This window comes from Pleuronectes platessa, chromosome 5, assembly GCF_947347685.1.
Source record: "Pleuronectes platessa chromosome 5, fPlePla1.1, whole genome shotgun sequence".
NCBI lineage: Eukaryota > Metazoa > Chordata > Actinopteri > Pleuronectiformes > Pleuronectidae > Pleuronectes > Pleuronectes platessa.
In genome coordinates, this window is record NC_070630.1 from 5,384,986 (window position 1) to 5,405,427 (window position 20,442).

The following is a 20,442-nucleotide window of genomic DNA, read 5'->3' on the forward strand; positions in this document are numbered from 1 at the left end:
TGTTAGGAAATCATCGGGAGAATTATGTTCCACATGAGTAAAATATGAAAACTCATTTTAAGTAGTTTGTTATTGTAAACATTGTTCTGCGTTTGCTTGCTATTTGCAATTGAACTGACTGAATACTATCTTTAAATATGTATATATAATGTACATATCTGGAGTTTATTTTCATAGAGCAGTCCAAATTCATGGTTTACGAAAAAGCGGGAAACTAGAATGAGTGAGATCGCAAAATTAGAGACCTGCCACACAGAGAATTGCACGGCATCTTAAGTAAACAGTTTAAAGAAACTAAACATGCCCTTTCGTGCGTATCCTGACCACAGCCTCCGTCTGCAAACCGAAGGTAGCCTTCAGGAAAACAAAATTAACAACTGCTTTAACACGTCGGTGAAAAAGCCAACAAGGCCTCTGTGGGATTTACGATTCTTAAATTGCCCCCAAAGTTTATTTGCGGCCCCTGTAATGGTTGTCCCTCTGATTATGCAGGTGAATTTAATTTAAAACATCAGAGCATTAGCACAGTCTGTGTTTTATTGGGGCCGTTGCTCTCACGCCATCCACCCCGGGTCACTGTGCACACTCACACCCAGGCAGTGTGCACAGGGTTCGAGCTCTGTCTTGTCAATCTGTCTTGAAAACTGAAAACGACTCACACTTTTGAAATGTCTTAGATGTCCCACTCACTGAATAATACCCCAAAGTTTTGTTTTTGTTTTTCTTCTCATGCATTCAGATACGACTTCCCTCAGTTGTTTGGGACTTCATTTAAATACTGTTGACAGCTCTATATTTATTTCTGAATGAAGGGTTTCAAAAGGCAGAGGATAGAAGAATAAAAGGGGAACAAAAGAGTCTTTATGTCAACAGTGATCAATCTGTCAATCAAAAACTTAATGTTTTGTGTTATGGAAATTTGACATAGCTCTCTAAAAGAATGCATTATTCCACACAGAATGTACATTCTCTGTAGATGAAACCTTTTGAAAAGGGAGTGATATTCAGTAATGGAGAAGCATATAAATATACGTCCTTTCTAGTTATGTGTTGTCTTCTCAGACAATCTCTAATCGACATCGACAGCATCCAAGGATCCATTATGATGATAAATTGCCGTTTCTCTGTGAAACCATTGATTGAACCACCAACTGGGACAAAGGTTTGACAGACTGTTTAAAATGGAGTATTAGAGACACTGTGTAAATGACTTCCATATGCTCTATAATTTAAAAATTGAGCCCTGTTTGTAATTCCCATGGAGCTACAGATGCAGGCAGCATCGTTCTGCCATGTTGTTCTGGATTCCCCTGTCCCGCTCCAGTCGTCTTGTTTGCTGCAGCAGAGCACGGGGGACTGTGTGAGGATAAAATTGCCGCCCAACATCTGGAACCATGCTTAATGATCATTAAAAAACAAGATGAACTATTCTGCAAATTGACAGGGGGAAGGGTACACTGCGGTCGAGATCTCACGCTCTCCTCACATGCACACCCTGGCTCTTTGACAGTTAGTGCAGTCTCAAAGGAGACCCCGCCTTAGACCTTTAAAATGTAATTTTGCCTTGTTCTAAATTTATAGGGACACTAAATTGACATGTCCCTGTGTGGGAAATTTATGTTTTAAAATGTATATCCAGGGGTAAAAGTAAAGGGAGCTCGGCAACTTGTATAACCCCCCACTGCTACCTTTGTTAAAGTGTAAAACTGTTACAAAGCTACATCTGTGTTGTTCATCACACTAACATGTTGAAACATAAGAGAACTTGTGAATAAACTCCACTTTAATAAACCTTAAGTGGCTCATTACATCTTGCGACTTGCGTGCAAGGCTATGTAGTCACTAACTGCTGTCCACGATTTCCTTTACCTCCTCTTCACAAAAACAAAACGGCTATATTTAAAATTCAAACCTCGGTGACGGCAGACCGGTTGTGGCCCATGGATAATGTGGAGGTCAAAGGTACCGGAGCTAAAGGATGTTGAGTCAGTCCCGTTCTTCAAATAGTAAGTCAAAACATACACTTTCAATTATTCACTCGCCAAACTGGAACTTAGGTAGCTGGCCAGCCATTGAAACCTTCAGCTTTGAGATCAGCTATAGCCTTGTGCTTTACGATTTTTTGTGACTTCAGTTCCTGCCCTCTGTGAAAAACATGTTAATACTGACTGACTTGTGTGTTTTATGATCCAAAACATGTTACGGTACCGGATGAAAGAAGCAACTGTAGCCTTTTTGTTCCATTAGTTAAGGTTTGGATTCTTAAACAAGGGTAATTCAGAATCAAAAGCTCTTTTCAGTCACAAACTCTGCGAAATGTCAGAAAAATTGTGTCACTACATTTTCCATATGAAGGAAAGACCTGGAGATTAACCGGCGTCGGCCATGTATCGTCAAAACTATTGAATTTCATTGTCTTTCGAAGTTGACGTTTTCGTCTGCATCTTCAGGTCTATGGCAGCTCTATTTCCTCCTGAGATATTTGTATTAGTTTTGTTCTCTTTCAGTTTTATGGCCGTCACCTGTTAGAAACGTCATCAAGTCGCCAAACTTACTGAGAATGTTCTGGTCATCGGCCTTACTCCGACATTTTCCATTGATTAAAGGGGACTGGCAGGAGAAGTTATGGAAAATGTCCAGAGCAACAGTAAAATATACTAAGAAGTACTTGCAGTAAAATATTTAGAGATAAATGGCCTTGTTACATACACACTGCACTCAGTATAAAACAGATATACTACAATGGACTAGAGATTGTCAAACACTCCAGAGAGAGAAAGAGCGAGTTCCTTGAACTTGTACATTCTACTTTAGTGCTTCAAGATATAATTTATGAATTGCATGGCTGCAAATGTTTACACACACGCGAAAGAATACTCAACCCTATACTTATGTTTGTATATGGTGCACCGCATACCCCGTCCAATATTATGCTCCAAAAATCTATGCATTTTGGCAGAAGGATCAAAAGCAAAAGTATCATGTCAGTCAAATAGACTTTGACAAGCTGATTTGTAGATTAAGGGGAAAACATGAATAACCCGGCTTCATCGTTTTCCATTTTGTTGTGTTTGATCTCTGGGAGGCAGTAGTCAAATTCAGTCATGTACGATAGTCGGGGAAAAAAGAAAGGATGAGTTCAATGGATGAAGAGGATGAAGAACAAGAACAAGAAAGGGGCCAAAAGGGAAAAGGTTGTCTCAACGTGTAATCTTCAGATGTTTGGAAAATACGGCCCGTGCAGGAAATCAGCACATCGAGGATAATTAACTATTTTACAACAGGAATCAATCGTGGGCGGGTGTTAGGGTTCGGTTCTGCTCCGAGTTCGAGTGATTACAGACAAAAAAAACAAAAAAAACATCTACATTTGGAGACCATGTGCTCTTCGCTAGCATCCGTGATTGAAACAAATGAGGCAGATAATTGGAAGTGTGGTCACTTTACCACGGGGTGAGGCCCAACTCCAGGGCGTCTCACATCAGAAAAACAAACGAGTGTATTTATACAGTTTGATTCCAGGAGATATTTTGCAATCAACGTAGCAGGACACAACTCCGATGATTAACACTCACAACTGACTCACAACATCTGAGGGGCCCCGCGGCTCCATGGAGTCTCTGATGGAGAGTCACTGTGTGTATGTGTGTGTGTGTGTGTGTGTGTGGGTGTGTGTGGGTGTGTGTGTGTGTGTGTGTGTGTGTGTGTATGTGTTTGTCATGACTGGGCTATCCTTTGATCTTATTCTGGTTAGCGAGCTGTCAGCGCCATCTTGAGGAGTGAGGAAGTACTGCAGCTTGGGTGTAGAAAGCAACGTCAGCACTGCACTACGTGGAAGAAAGAGCAGCAGGAGGAGGAGGAGGAGGAGGAGGAAGAGGAGGAGGGGGGGGTTGATGGTGATGCTACGTTAAAGGTATTATCCTTCAAAATAAAAGCATGCATGCACGGTATACGCTTCCAGCCTCTCATTTTTAAACTCTAACGAAATAAAATTGCAATATAATTTATTTAATTTAAATTGATCCGTTAAGCCTAACCAAACCATCACATAATAGAAAATAAAAAAGACACATACTTTTATTGTGAAGGGAGGCTAAAGCTGCTAGCAGGCTGGATGCAGGGATTTTCTGACTGAGGTAAATGGAGGCGGCTGCGGGGTTTGCGTGAACGCGACGGGACCAACAACCATGGATGCGTCGGTGACCTGCAACTGAAGACAACCGTGGGTTTTTTACCGGATAAGCTACCCGACGTGTCGAGGCTGCTGTGCGGGTTGAACGACGGCTGGAGTCGGCTCCAGGTATCAGGGTCGGCGGCGCTACACTGGTGAGCAAGCTAGCTGTCAGTTAGCCGCCACATCAGCACCGTGCTAGCATCAGTGCGAGCTAGATGTGTGTGTGTGTGTGTGTGTGTGTCTCTGTGTGTTTCTGTGTGTGTGTCTGTGTGTGTGAGTCTCATCTTTAGTGTTGCTGTCTTGCAGAGACTCCATCATGGCAGACAGCATCATGAGCAAGGCAGCCACCATGGAGATCCCCATCAATAGCAATGGAGACACGGGGACCCTGGCAGAGGATGACAGCCTGGAGCAGGTCAGTGTGTGTGTCCCATGTTGTCCCCGTCCTGTGTGACGTGCAACGTCCGGGACTGTAAAGGGCTGATGGGGAGAAAAAAATGTCCCCCCCCCCCCACACACACACACACATAGGCCTGTTCCCACACACAGGCCCTGCACACCAACAGTACTGTAGATCACTAGGATCAGTGTTTTGCAGCAAGGACTGATGTTACTGCAAGATGGAAGATGGAAGGTTGAAGGTTCAGTGTGTCGAGTCAAGTGGTGAAGAGTCATGTTGCAGCTGAACACCCCCTCATCTCACCCTCCTGTCATCAAAACTTTAGTTTGTCCAGTCTGGGATACTGTTAACAACACGGTGGACCCGCCCCCTATGTAAATACAAATAATTTAAATACAAAGGACTCATTCTAGGGTAAGGAAAACAACACATTTACATATTTATGTTTACAGATTCATTCTTTACTTATTTGAATATTTCATAAGAGCAGGAGTGAGATGATGTGCTGATCTGCCTTTGTCCGTTTTTTTTATTACCTTTACCTTTACCTGAGGCCTTTCTGGCTTCTCATTGGTTACTTCAGTCATGAGAGTGAGAAGCAGGAACTTACCCTTTTGTACTTTAATGAAAAATCTGCCAATACAAGCTTTTCACAGACACGTCAGTATTAGTATTGATGTTTGGCCATATTAAAGCTTTTGATTTTTCAAATAAACAATGCAGAAAAGATGTGATTCACAGGGGCACTGTGCTGTCCAATGCGGATTATGAAAACCATATTTATGTTGTTGTAAATCCATCAGGATTTGCAGCAGGTGATGGTGTCCGGACCCAACCTGAATGAAACCAGCATTGTCTCAGGAGGTTACGGAGGGCCAGCAGGGGGCATCATTCCAACCAGCTCCATCAAAGGTACTGGAACCAAACCCTAACTACTATCCTCTACCCTGTTCACAGTACAGACAGATCACTGTTCGGTCCACTTCAATGTTCCAATTACCCCCCCTTTTCGCCCCATTCTGTCTGTTGTTGGTTGCAGGGTGTGATGACCAGGACTATGTCCCTGTTGTTGCGATCCTTCATTCACAGGGAGGCAGTTGTGTAATGTCCCTCAAAGGAACCACACAGAGACCTTTTTCCCTGCCTGTATTTGAATGTGTCACTAGAGCGCTGCTGTCCTCCATGCTCCTGGTTTACATTACAAACATCCATATCCCATAGGGCCTGCTATTCACTACAACCCTGAGTATCTGGACAGAAGACGAGCCCCTGCACCAGGACCAGGTGGCTGTGTACTCTCACCACCGTTTTTCTGAGTTAACCTTTAAATGTTCGTCTGTCTTGGCCCCCCCACCCCTCCTGTAAAAGGTTTTTGAAATTGCTTGACCTAGGGGGTTGTTTTCAGTCTTGCTTGTACCTCCTCAACTCTGAGCTTCAGCAAGAAGACATATTTTGGCAGGTGTCAAAATGAAGGATGCACTAACTCGATACAGGGCTGTGACTTGAAATGTGTTGGCGTCCGTCACGGATGTCCTCTTCTGTGAAAAATGCACTTGGGATGACTGTTATTTTGTCACTGCTTGCTTATTTTGGTACTGACCTTTCATCCCATAAAGTCCATTTTCATTTTTTCTCATCAACCCCTTTGTTCTGCATGATGCATGGTGGATTATCTCCCCAATAAAACATTTTAACTCCTACTAAGTATGTATCCTCCACATGGAGCCTAACCTTCACCTTTTCAGTTGACACACTCTGCTTCATATCCTCTACCGCCCGGCCATCCTCACCCTTTATCATCGCCATGCTCATTTCAGACATTCGCATGAAATCCAGGGGTGTTGGCTTGCCTACGAGCCAATCTGCAGCCGGTCGACTTGCCCAACACACAAACCAGCATCCAGGTATCCCCGGGGCTCATGTCCACACCGACCTCATTCATTGTCACGACTCACAACTCTGCTGTGTAAACTTTTAAAAGCATTAGACCATCAGATTGACATATTTTTGCTTATTCCTCTTTCAGGGTCATCAAGCCACAACCCGAGTAGTTCAACTGAAGAAGTCACCCGCGGTGTGGCAGTGGAGAAAATAGATAGTGTCAAGAAATGGGGCATAAACACATACAAGGTATTTGGGCACTTCTTTGTAAATGCAGCCCTCCTTAATGAATTCATATTTGTTGTGTTCTTGAGTTTATTTCATATCTTTCCACATCGGCTGCTCAGTGCACCAAACAGATGTTCTCCGAGCGGTTCGGCCGGGGCTCGAGAACAGTGGACCTGGAACTGGAGGCTCAGATCGACGTGTTGAGAGACACCAAGAGCAAGTATGAGCACGTCCTGAGTCTGGCCACTGCACTCATCAATCATTTCCAGAGCATGGTGGAAACTCAGCAGGCTTTAGGAGACAGCTTCACCGACCTCAGCCAGAAGTCACCAGAGCTGCAGGTACGGTAACGCCAAAGCTCCCAGTGTGGCATGAAATGAAAGCAGATCTGATAAGTATGTAAAACCTCTGTATTGCTCTGCAGGATGAATTTGGTTACAATGCAGAAACCCAGAAGCTGCTGTGTAAAAATGGCGAGGCTCTCCTGGGCGCCATTACCTTCTTCGTGGCCAGTATCAACACCCTGGTGAACAAAACAATGGACGATACTTTGATGACCATCAGGCTGTATGAAAATGCAAGGTAACACACCCCGACATACCATTTAGGAGTTATGGAAAATAATCAGAATTGGTGCTGGGTGATCATTGGAAGATCAGAGCGTGTGACAGCTTTTTTCGTTGTTCACATGCAGACTTGAGTTCGATGCCTACCGCTCAGATCTGGAGGAGCTGAGCTTGGGCCCCAAGGATGCAGCGGCCATGGTTCGCATCGAGATGGCTCAGCACGATTACCAGATACACAGAGACAAATATGAAAGACTGCGCAGTGATGTCACCATCAAACTCAAATTCCTGGAGGAGAACAAGGTTTGTGGTCAACGCTTTTCCTTTTATATGTGAACAGCCTGTTTATCTATAGAGAAGCAAACTCGCATCATTTTTAGAACGGTGTCATTACAAAATGTAAACTTAAGGTTTAAGTTTTTATTCTACACTCAGACAAAGGAAGAAAGTGAAATAAAATCCTCACTGATATAAGTGTTGTTCTTGAAGTAATCCAACATATCTTTGTGCATCAGTGAGTCCAGTTTCTCATCCTCCCATAGCCATCTGTCAATATAGCAGCATTTGATTGCTTCCCAAAATGTTGGTCTGGTTGATGTGTTTCCCAGCAGCCACTAATCAGCCGAGTCGACTCCTCGTACTCCTCTGGCAGTTCTCTTTGATCTGACAGTCTGTGTTTTTTAGCTCATCATCTGTGACGGCCATAAATCAAGGCTGTTTGGCGGATTGTCTTTCTGGTTATTAGTCAGACGGGACAACTGGTACAAATCTTAGTGGGGGGGGGGGGGGGGGAGTCCACTTATCTGCAACTTCCTATAGGACTATAAGAACTAATGTTTACTCATCATGAATAAGAACACGTCACCCCATCGTTAAGAAACTCCTGCAGGTTAAAGTGAAGTAATCAAACCCTTTCAAAACTGATTATTACTGAAAATATGGATATATCATTATAGATGGTCTCAAAGTGACTCACTAGCCTAGCCACATAATAAGGCAATTAACAACCCATCATGCAACACTGTAAAATGTAATTACTGTGCAAAGAGACACAGATCCTGGACCAACTGGGTAAAGCACATGTATCAATAATAATAACTCACAAAGAGCTTTGCAAAGAAGCACAAATAAAGAAAACATCAAAACATAATTTTGTTTAATGTTGAAATAATTGTTTGTATGAAGAATAGGTAAATTAATATTCAGCATGTTAGACTTCATGCCTGAGGGTAAATAGCATCTAGTAGATTTAACTGGCCAGTGCTTTCCTGTGGAGACTTAACCCTGAGTTCCTAATGGCTTTTCTTGTTTCCTCCCCGTCTAGGTGAAGGTGATGCACAAGCAGCTGCTCCTCTTCCATAATGCTATCTCAGCTTACTTTGCTGGCAACCAGCAGCAGCTGGAACAGACTCTAATACAGTTCAATGTGAAGCTAAAGCCCCCGGGATCCGACAAGCCGTCCTGGCTGGAGGAGCAGTGAAGACCACTCCGGGCTCGGCTGTGTGACGTGTACAGTGACGAGCTGGTCAGTGAAGAACGTGACATTGTGGTTAGATGGAGAAGAAGCAAGTGTATAAAGGAGTTTATCGTAGGATCAGTAGCGGCCCGTGATAAAGGGAAAACCTGACGGATTGTTTTTTTATGTTTTCAAGTATCACTTATTTTACATAGATGGGAAAATGTTCTGGGTTGTATTTAGAACTTTTTTGTTAAGTCCCAAATTGACCTCTTTTTACTTTGTTATTCTTTAGGTACACAATCATTTACATGTATATCGCTTCTTATTTATGTAAAGTATAGTCTACTATTGTGGAGATGCCCCTTTGCTTTATTTGCACATGCTTTCCTTTCTTTGTTTTTTTAATGTTGTCTAAAGTGATATCTTGAAAATTTTTGATTTAAATCCATTCGGGGAGGAATTCCACAAATCACTTCAGCAAGCTAGTGGGATAATGTCAAGGATATTTAGAAATAAACTCTGTAAAAGGAATTAAAATCTTCAGTGTGCATGAATTTACCATATTCCTTAAGTTTTAGTTGAACAGATTTAAAGTTATGAGAATATAACGCTGTTTTTCAAAGTTATCCCTCTAAATTTCTGATAACGTTTTGTGGAATACCTGCCCGACTGGTCAGTTTACAGTTTACATGCATAGAAGGGAAAATATATATTGTCAATATAGTGATTTTTCTTTCAACTAATACACAATCAATGAATAATTGGATCTTCCTAAATGTTTGGTACTTTCCGATCTAGCAGAAGACTTTTTTTTTTTTAATCCCAGTGTTTACACGTGGAATCAAGCCTAAAAAACTCAAGATCTCAGTTATCATAAAGGAATTCAAATTTAAACTTCAAAAGCCAATGTAAGATTCTCTTTGATGACGCCGGTGTTTGAGGCTCAGGTTTTAAAATCTCTGGTTTTAGATTACACACAGTGAGCAGGAATAATGAACACCTGATGACATGCGTGCCAATTTCAACGTCTCTTCAATGACCGAATGTATGAGTACATTTTTATTGTTTTATGTTAATTTATTTCCAGTATGTTAGGCTAACTTCTGCTTTTTAAGTTCCTAGTAAGCTGATGGTCTTTGTCTTGTTCTGCATTTCCAATAAAGTCTGCTGGATGTTTTGTTTTTGTTTCACGTAACCGTGCGATTGACACGGTTCTGTAGCTTTGACATGGGACGCTTTCACAGGAGAATGTACAGAGAAGAGTCACAATGTATGTAATATGTATGTATATGGCAATACAGTCTGATATATCTCTAACACGCTCTCCCTGACTGAATTCTTAATGAATGAAATCCTGGTTTGATGATTTCTTCTTGGATGTCTGGTTAATGATTTGAAGGGTGAGAAGCACCTTGATCACATGTTCAGTGCTTTTACTGTCGTTTGAAACAGGAAACTACTAAAGTTGCCCTCAGGAGAGTGCATCCATCTGCCAACGACCCACAGGCCCCTTAAAATTCCATCAATCTGCACACACACTCAGATATATGTCCCTCAGGTTGTTTTTTTCACGAAGATCAATGAATTATCCCCTTAGAAATCTGTGAAACTGTGAAAAACGCCCCGAAAAAGACAAGAAGTTCCTCGTGAAAAATGTAATGTGCTGTGTCTTGGCCCATATCCCATCTTCCTGCCAATTTTCATGGAAATTTTGGTGTAATTTAGCAAATGGACCTGGGGGTGAAAATATAACCTTTAATTGGCAAAGGCAAAAACGTCCTTTTAAATAAAGATAAATTCACTTGATCGGTTTGTTCTCAACGGCAATGAAAAGCCAAATTCATTTAAACAGAATTTAATTAATAAAGGTAATTGGGATATGATCAGAATATTGTCTTTCTAACATTCTTCTGTCAAGCTAACGAGCCATTTAACAGTCTCACTCAACAAAACTTAGACCTTGTATGGAAATTCTTAATATTCAAACACCCTTAACACCCGGTGACCTGTGTGCATTAACTGTTAATTAACTGACCTAGTTTCAGGCATTGTATGCACATAATTAATATGTATGGCTCCATTGACAGCACATTGAAACCACTGGTGCTTCCAGCTCCCAGTTTCTCTTCCCCACACTCTTCAAACTGTGGATCCACTGATGCTGAGTTTCCTTGAAAGAAATTCACAAAATTTACAGCAGCTTATATGAGAGGGATGTTTTTTGTTTGTGTTGGTTTGTGCAGGTGATGATTAAAGCATTATAACAACATTAAAAACCCCAACATGAACCTGAAGATGATTCCTTTCCCCTGCTTCTCTTCCAGTAAACACACTCGTAGCTGAATGCAACACAATGAAACACACACTGCACTAATCTGCAGATGAAAGCATTCCTGTATCACTGACATGCTCATTGAATACACACCACACAGACCCCCGAGGTCAAAGGTCTCCTCACCTCACCTAGAATAAAGCTGCCCAGTCGTTATGGATCCACTCTGAGGAATTCTCTGTTCTCTTTTAAAAGCAGACGTAAGTGCTTTTCATTAGGGTTTGGTTAAAGAGTACCCCTTTATTTTATTATGTGCTTTAAATCAATATTTCTGTCACTTCTTTTTTAAATAAATATATTTTTAATTGTTCTCCATGTTATGTCATTCTACTTAATTAAATTTTTCAATTATAAGTAGTATTATATACTTGAAATAAACTGTGCAAACGCTCCAATTGTACATATCTTTATTTTTTATTTTTTATATATGCACTTTTATATTGTTTATACACTGTTCCCTGATATTATATTTTATTTGTTATGCTTATTCACAAACATACCACACAGCAAATTCCTTATATGTGTGAAAATAATTGGTAAATCCGATTCTGATCAAACTCTCCTTCCCTGTGTCGGCAGAACATTTCTTCCTGAAGGCTTCAAATTAAGATTAACCCCATCTGCATTTGTATTATTGTTTCAAGGGATCACTCTTCGACTTCTTTTGATATTCCGCAGAAGAGGATCAGGGAGTGTAGCTGAAACTGTTTCTGATAATGTGGATCCAGCTGATTTGCTAACTAACACTCTCATTCTGAAGCTCTTATCAATGGAGGGTCAGGGTTGAGGAAGCGCTTGAAGCTGTTTGACTATCCCTCAAAACAGCTAAAGACCAAAGTGACCAACAGCTGCAGCCGCGTCACAAATTCAATCCTCTACTGTGTGATCTGCTCAAGTGGATTGATGTTCAAGCAAGAATCATGTGTGTTGTCAATCTCTTTCTCACCACACATGAAAGTAAACACAGCCGTTGACAGAGGATTATAGTTGAAATATCTTATTAAAGGAGCGATCGGGTGTTTTGTGTGTTGCCCGAGTTAATTTATCAGCGAGCAAATGCCTTTAAGAGGTAAATTGATTCGTGTCCCTATCAGTGTGGACATTAATCAGTCTATAACCCAGTGGACTGTCCACATAACAGCCCCCTGTGACAAGCTGCACACAAAACACAGCCAGCAGACGACTCCAGTTTCCCAGAGTTCCTCCTGCTCAGGAAAAGGTGTGGAGGTTACCTGGGCGTGTCGCTCACACGCAGGCAGTTTCGACATCCAGCTTGTTCTCCCCAGTCTGATGTCACCCTTTCCGTTGGAGGACTGGGAGCTTAAAGCAGGAAAAGAGGGAAACTCCACAGGATCATTACCAGTAAAGGTAAGAGGAATGTTTATTACTTCTAGATCTCAACCTGATTGTGATTCTACTGTAACAAGTAGTTTTAGTTGTTTAGAAGGAGTCAGTAGCTTCATTTGACCTCATTCTATTGTCACCCTTGTTTTTGTAGTCTTTCATGGCTGTGTTGTTGACTTTTTACTTTTTTTACTTGTTACTTTCTATGAGTTTTGACTTTCTGTATGCTGAATCAAACCAGTCTTTATGATTAAAACTTATCTATGTAATGTGTTTATCAACCAAGCTTCAGGTTTACCTAGCTCAGTAACTAAGTTTAACATTCTCCATAGGAATATAATAGCTTAAATGAAAATGAAACCTGTCTTTACGATCTGAAATTACACTTTAAACAAATTGACATTGTGTTTTTAATCATCTAAACTAGGAGTGCAGCATATTTATAACTGAATTTAACATAGTCAACATCAATTTTTAACAGTTACTCCAAAATGGACAAAAGAAATATATTAATCCCAAATCCCAATCTATTTTATGATTCAAGGTTATCATAATATCAAGATGCTTTTCTCATTTACTTATTACTTATGACACCTCTTTGTGGCTGCTCAATTGAACGTTTCAAGTATTATATTTGATTTACTGACTTGTTTTATATTGAGCTCTATTTTATTTCATTTTTAAATTTCACATTATCTCAGAACATTACTGCTGAGCCTTTTCATTTTGCATCGTTGGTTTTAACGTCCATATGTCAACAAAACTTGTTTCTACAGCAATAAGTGGTTCTTAGTAATTAGTCATGATTGTGGAGACATGTGTTCACAGTTGTGGTGCACATGTTTGTAACTGTGTCCCCACCCTGCTCTGTCTCTTTCAGTCTGAATGCATCATCCCAACTGAAAAGATCCTGGACACAACGGCTGCACCGCTCTCCTTTAACAACAGTCATTCCAGAGCAGCTCATTCTTCACTCCATAGGCTTTAATCCCGTGTGCATGTTGTGCGGTGATGTCTGCATCCCAAACCCACTGAGAGCTCTTCCCCAAAAGATGCAACCAGGAGGTCCTCCCACTCCGCCCTCGCTGCTGGTATCATCTCCACCACCACCACCACCACCACCACCACCACCACCACCTGCTCCGGCACCACCGCCCCCTCCTCCACCACCACCTGCCCCTGGCCTTCCTCCACCCCTAAATGGCCTGGGCATCAATTTCAAGGGGGAGCGGCGGCGCTCCAAGATGCGCAACTTCAACTGGGAAACGCTTCCCAAGCACAGTGTGATGGGAAAGCACAACATCTGGACCACGGATAAGATTGACGGGGAGTACAAGCTGGACACGGATCACATGGAGGAGCTGTTCAGCCACAAGCAGGGCCAGCAGCTCAAAGCCCAGAACCGCCAGAGTCTCAGGTCACAACCGACGGCTGGTGCAGGAGGAGAATTGGTGAGCAAACCAGAGGTTACAGATGTGATACCAAGCTAAATCAGAGTGAAGCTTAAACCACAGTGAAGTGGAGTTGTTGTTGTGTAACACTGATATATTGAGCTGGATTGACGTTTCACGCCGTGAAGTTGAGATAAACAGGAAACTTTCTTCAAACGTTTGAAAACCTAAAAACCACCTCTGCAGAAAACTCTGTGTGGACGTGGATTAGCATCTTCTCAGTTGAGCTTATTTTGCATTTGCCATGACTGGCCGAAATACAATAATAGTACATGGTAGTAAGTGTCAGGTTTGTCTTGGGAAGACCATGTTTTTATTTAGAATCACACAATACAAGGGTGGAGTCTCAATATTATTCTCCTCTGTTTGCTAAAGGACGGTATATGTGTGTCCTCGTGCAGCGCGGCTCTGTCCACTGGCCTTATTGCTTCTCGTATTCAAGCCACTGTTTATAATAATCTACATTTATTGCTATTTAACCGAAAGTAAGTCTGCTTTATGGCACTCGGTCTTATCTGCTTACATCTGCCACTATCATTAATTACAGTCAGTCTTAACATCTGGGTTAAAAGTATCTCCACACCTTTTTTTTTTTACTTTGACCTATGTTAACTTCTCATGAGAAACAATAACAAGTTGTAGCACTGATGCAAAAAAAAAAAAAAAGAAGAAGTATCTTAGCCCCGATTGTTCAACATAATCAACTCCAAGAACTCCTAACCTTTGGAACCGACTGTCTGTTTGGAGAGCAGACGTCTCCGTGATACAAAAACAACAGTGAAATTATCTCCGCCACTGACAAGCTGATTATAACCAGGTCTGTGTCTGCTTCTCCTCCCAGGTTTCCATCCTGAACTCCAAGAGGAGCATGAACATTGGCATTTTCCTGAAGCAATTCAAGCGGTGAGTCACCGGTGGTATGTTCATAAGGTGTGATATCTCCCAGGGTAATCAAACAATGCAGGATGAGGCTCACGCAGTTTACTCTGCAACATGGCTGTCTCATGCTCAGTAAAGCCTCAGTGCCGACGTGTCCTGACAGGTCTGACACTCTGCAGCTCCGACAGGCCGCCTCCCTTTCATAACCTGCAGATCAATTATGGAGAGGTATTGTAAAAGTATTGCCGAAGGCTGTTGTGTGCATGAAGCAGATCTGCAACAGGAAATGGAAAACTACTCTGCCATTGTTAACAGTGACAATATGATTATTGTCCGTTAACTGTACAGAAATTCATCAGCAGCAAAACTGAAAAAAACATGGATTCAGACATGATAAACAATCTAGGCTAGAGATGTAAAGCACATTTCCTATACAGAGGTAGATTCAAGGTGCTGTACACGTGAATTCAAAACAATAATAATAATACGAGTTTTAAAACAGGAATCACAGTTTAATACAAATTTCAAAATAAAGGAGATTTAAAAGAGAAGAATTCGAAGAGATTAAAGAGTGAAAAGAAATAAAAGGAAAATCTGTAAACAATTTTGTTTAAATAAATTGAATTAGAAAAGCAGTACAATACAATAGATAAATATAGATGAATTATTTTAAAATACATCGAAATGTGTAAAATAATCAAATTAGATACAATGATAGTAATAATAAAAGTTATTTGTTTAGCACCTTTCAAAACACAGTTACAAGGTGCTTTATGAGTTAACATTTCAACTTGAAAGCAAACATAAGAAACGATTAAAAGCATTTTGAAGATCACGCAGCATTAGAGCACAGATACAGAAAATAAAAACGATGAGTTAAAACACAATAATATTATTAAAATAGACACCAATAAAACTGCGTCTTTAAGAGAGATTAAAAAGAGAATAAGGGCTTTGCCAGATGGAGAGGGAGCAATGACAGAAGAGGATGACTTTAGATTTTGTAGAATAGTTCAGTTAAAGGATCTTGAATTTAAAGTTCGAGTGGATGGGGCCTTCCAGAGACCATGAGGCAGTTGGTTCCAGTTCTGTGCTGCATAATGACTTACATAGTGCTTTTACCTACTTTCCTCCAAATATGTTTTTCTCCCAGTGTCCAATGATATTCCATCAATGTTATGTGTTTTACATGTGTGTGTCACCATGTATTGACATCATACTGCCAGAAGTGTTGCAATTTTTTTTGTTGCAAGGATTTTCGAGCATGTAGAGACTTGTCGGCGTCTTCCAGACAAGCGAGTGTGGTGTTGCTGTGACACACACTCCTCCTGAGATGTCCCAACCCCGGTGAAAAACCTTAAATGACTCAAATATCTGTGTCTGTCTCTCTCTCTCCACCCCCCCCCCCCCCTCCACAGGCCTCTGAATGACATGATCCAGGACATCATATCGGGACGTGGTGACAGTTTTGGCTCGGGAAAAATGAGGGAGCTCTGCAAGCTGTTGCCAGAGGAAGGAGAGGTACTTGTGTCAGCTGATCGTTTGTTTCTAATGTCGATGTTATAAGCTTTAAAACTGGTTGTAAGATTTGTTGCTTGTCTCTTTCAATGAATGCAGGTCAAGCAGCTGCTGGGTTTTAAGGGTGCGGACTCGGCTCTCCCTGAAGCAGATCTGTTCATGCTGAGGCTGGTGAGGATTCCCAGGTGAGCTGCCTCCAACCTGATCTCAGGTATGTGTTAAATATCAGTAGTTGTTAATTAATGGTGGAAACTTTGTGCGTGTGTGTCAGTTATGAAGAGCGTCTCAGCAGCCTGGTGCTCAAGGAGGAGTTTTTCCCGCTCATGGATGAAATGAGAGAATTCATACGCACTTTGACGGCTGCTGGACGAGGTACTGTATTTCATCTTTGGTTTTAAATAAATAAATAATCGCAAAAGAAGAGTTTGGATGTAAAATTAACTTTGTGTTTCTTCTTTTTAGAGCTGTTAGAGTCTGATAATCTCCATTCTGTCATTCGTCTGGTACTGAAGACTGGAAATTACATGAATGCTGTAAGTATAGTATAATATTATTAATTATAACGTTTTGGAAGACTTCCTTTTGTGTTTGTGCATCACTGAGTCTCATTTGATTGGATCCCAGGGAAGCTACGCAGGCAGTGCAATCGGCTTCCGAATGGCCTCGCTGCTGAAGCTGGTGGACACCAAAGCAAACAAACCTGGAATGAATCTGATGCATTATGTCGTGATGGCAAGTGGCTTTTCTTAATTTGATCTGATTGCAAGTTAGAGGCTGTTTTTTTTTTTTTGCATGTGATGTTCATACACGTTGTCTTGTCCACCACAGCAAGCTCTGAATGCCGACATGGCCCTGCTTGAGTTTCCAGAGCAACTCACACACATCGTGGCTGCAGCGAGGTGACTCATTTCTCTAAATCTAAAAGCACTCATCCTATTTTACCCCTCCTTTTTTTATTTATTATTGTTAATCAACCTTTTTCGGTCTTTCAGATTAAATAAAGGTGAAGTTGAAGCAGAGATTGCACGACAGGTAAAGAAAGTAAAAGCTGCCAAGGTGGACACTCTGAAGCAGGAAGACCTAAAGACACAGATGGAAGATTTTCTAAAGGTGAGGAGGCCTCCTGTTGGAGCTTTGGTGAATTTAAATGGTCAGTTACATGTGCTGATATATTTTTTTTCTCATTTGGGCTCCATATAGGAGGCTGAGGTCTGCTTGGCCGAAGTGGAGAACGATTTTCAGGAACTGCAGTCGGTGAGCGATACCGTGGCCGATTACTTCTGTGAAGACCCAAGCAAGTTCAGACTGGAGGAATGTTGCTCCATTTTCAACTCCTTTTGTGAAAGGTTCCTGCGGGCCGTGCAGGTAAGAATATCTACTGGCCTGCTATCATCACCTGGCTGAGAAAATATCTGATTGATCCATTAACTTTGTGAATTTCTGCAGGAGAACAAGGCACGAGAGGTGGCAGAGGTGAAGCGGAGACACAGAGACAGATTACAGATCTCTGCCAAGCGCAGGTCCACAGCTACCTGCTCCAGCAGAGACAAGGAAATGGACGGTGTCGCATTAGAGTCCGTCCTACAGAACCTCCTCACCAGACGTGGCTCCCGCAGGAGATTTGAAAGACCCTCGTCCACTCAAGGAAGCCCGATGAGCAGCATCCCAAACAACGGGAGCTTATCAGAAATGACCTCACAGGCAAACCTCCCCCCTGCAAATGAAAAGGGAGGTGCCTCATTTAGAGCCCACGAGATTTTCAGAAAAGAATGGAATTCAGCAGCTGAAAGCACAGGGAAGGCTTCACAAAGCAAAGCACAGTCAAACGTCGAGGAAAACAAGGAAATAACTGTGATTCCTCAAGAAGAAGAGGAGATGAAAACTTCCAGTAAAGAGGAATCTAAAGGATTTACACACCCGGCCAATAGGACCCCCAGCACTTCCTCCTCAGGCAAACATTTGTCGACCACCACTGATGATGATGATGAGGAGGAGGAGGAGGGCATACAGGACAATAATGAGGAGGAGGCCCAAAAGTTGCGAGAGGCATCTAAAAAAGTGTTGCACTTTCAGAGGAGTCGTGGCAGTTCCTCGTCTGTGGATCATTCTCTGGAAAATCAGAAAGCTCCTGGTCCGGGCCCCACTTTGATTCGTCAGCGCACCTTTAATGAGGAAACCGACCGGTACCCCGGAGATCCAACCAATGATGAATTGATCCGATTTCTGATCAGCCCCCCCGCCACCCCAAAACGCAACCTGGGCCGCCGCCACACACTGCCTACCAAAGTCTCTAAAACCGAGGAAGAGCAGGATATTCTGTTTGATCTGTCTCCAATCAGAACTCCTAATACTGCGAGAGCAGAGTTCACTGAGAACAGTCCCCCAAAACAAGTGTTTGTTTTTAATGAGGCTTCTCCCAGCTTTACAAAATCTGACGCTCAAGACAATAGTTTGACAGCAGAGAAGAAAAACCAGCAGAGTGTTTCCACAGCCCATACGACACATGAAGGGCAGGGGGAGCGAAACCAGGAGTCGACGGAGCCCACAGGAAACCACGTGCAGAAGAACAGTGAAAACATCGCCCCGAAGAGCTCGTGGACTAAGACCGACACCACTGGACTGTTTTTGAGCTTTTTTAAACGTCTTGGAGACATGGGCAAACATCAGAGCACCAAGGAAACTGTTCAAAAGGGCTCCGGTGTATAGACTTGGAAAGATAAGACATTTAAAGCCAGGGAAGCGAACGCAACCATGGTGTTGCTTGAGATTACCTCATCGTGCCGATGGTGTAGTGTTGTGATGATGGGCCGTGAAGGTAAGAAGAAGTCCAAGAAGGTTGGAAGAATTGAGAGAAGGTTAGGAGAATTGAGAGAAGGTTAGAAGAATTGAGAGAAGGTTAGAAGAATTGAGAGAAGGTTTGAAGAAGACAGAGAAGGTTTGAAGAAGACAGAGAAGGTTTGAAAAAGACAGAGAAGGTTTGAAGAAGACAGAGAAGGTTTGAAAAAGACAGAGAAGGTTTGAAGAAGACAGAGAAGGTTTGAAAAAGACAGAGAAGGTTTGAAGAAGACAGAGAAGGTTTGAAAAAGACAGAGAAGGTTTGAAGAAGACAGAGAAGGTTTGAAGAAGACAGAGAAGGTTTGAAGAATTGAGAGAAGTTTTGAAGAAGTCAGAGAAGGTTCAGGAGGTTCATTAATGGACGGTGCTGTGTAGAGGAAAGGTCATTGTGCATGTTGTACCACTAGATGGCAGAAAATAGCAGGAACATGGGGAAGTGTTGTTGAGGAGGGGTGTTGTTGATTTCCAGACAATCTGTGTATTGTAGTGTAAACAAAAGAAAATAACTCGCTGTAAAAAATGGAGTTGTAACTTTCTATCCACCGGGGGATAGTGTTTCCTGGATGGTTGGATAAGTGAGTTAACACCATCAGTGTTTCTAATATTGTAAAATGATTGCTGAGCATGATATGAGGCAATAATAATAGAGTAATCAAACTGCATTAAAATCTTGGTTTGATTGTTATTTTTGATACTTTGATAAACGTGTACTGTTTGCTTGAATACAACACTGTTATTTTAATATTTACGTCATTAATATCTATGTTTTTTTTGTTCTTCCTGTTTGGTCTCCTCCCTCGGTTGTTTTTACAGAGGCACATGTAAAAAAAGTGCAGAAGGTCGTTGATGCTCTCAGGGTCTGACTCAATCCAGCCATTGTTGCCGTCTTAAATGGGGTCAGCGTTACAAAGGCAGCCTGTATCCGAGCACAGCTGAACCGTGCACTGTCAGTGGCAAAGTGAAGGGTGCGGATTTCAAATTGGTTTAAGGGCAAATGCCCCCTGGCTTCCGATGAGGGAAAGTACCAGCCTGTCTGTATCCTACACACTGTCTGTGCCTCTGCCGGGCTTCGACCCCGACGTCTCATCAGATCCGAGGGGTCGCTGAGGTCAAAGTGATTTGCACCGATGAGCTTTTTATGGGACGTGTCCAGATTTGTGACTGAAGTGCAACAACGACCTTCTGTGTTCTCATTCCAACTGGAATAATCTGAATGTTTATCATATTTATTTGATGAAAAAATATTTATAAGATGCATGAACACTGAAATTACAGAGATCCAAAGAGTATTGTGACCATACTGTGAGTTGTCTTTCTTTTTTTAGTTTATAAAAACACACAAATATCAGGGTGTCGGTACAGAGGAGACTTTAGG

The 20,442-nt window shown here is 41.9% G+C and overlaps 2 protein-coding genes across 4 annotated transcripts; both read left to right on the forward strand.

Annotated features, from left to right (window-relative positions):
* Positions 1–4,124: 4,124 nt before the first annotated feature.
* On the forward strand, positions 4,125–10,025 carry LOC128439996 (arfaptin-2). Of its 3 annotated transcripts, XM_053422551.1 has the most exons (10): positions 4,125–4,326; positions 4,481–4,589; positions 5,378–5,486; positions 5,796–5,858; positions 6,392–6,478; positions 6,601–6,704; positions 6,803–7,024; positions 7,108–7,265; positions 7,378–7,552; positions 8,574–10,025. In XM_053422551.1, exons 2-10 carry the CDS (start codon positions 4,491–4,493, stop codon positions 8,727–8,729), a joined length of 1,173 nt encoding a protein of 390 aa, XP_053278526.1. In that variant the 5' UTR covers positions 4,125–4,326; positions 4,481–4,490; the 3' UTR covers positions 8,730–10,025. The 3 variants fall into 3 exon arrangements, with proteins under 3 accessions (XP_053278526.1, XP_053278527.1, XP_053278528.1); XM_053422552.1 differs by lacking the exon at positions 5,796–5,858; XM_053422553.1 differs by lacking the exons at positions 5,796–5,858; positions 6,392–6,478.
* Positions 10,026–12,294: 2,269 nt separating this feature from the next.
* Positions 12,295–20,367, forward strand: fhdc4 (FH2 domain containing 4). The gene is made up of 12 exons (XM_053423650.1): positions 12,295–12,408; positions 13,265–13,835; positions 14,677–14,738; positions 16,133–16,235; positions 16,332–16,417; positions 16,504–16,604; positions 16,695–16,765; positions 16,857–16,964; positions 17,061–17,131; positions 17,225–17,342; positions 17,433–17,597; positions 17,679–20,367. Exons 2-12 carry the CDS (start codon positions 13,383–13,385, stop codon positions 18,936–18,938), a joined length of 2,598 nt encoding a protein of 865 aa, XP_053279625.1. The 5' UTR covers positions 12,295–12,408; positions 13,265–13,382; the 3' UTR covers positions 18,939–20,367.
* The last annotated feature ends 75 nt before the right edge of the window (positions 20,368–20,442 follow it).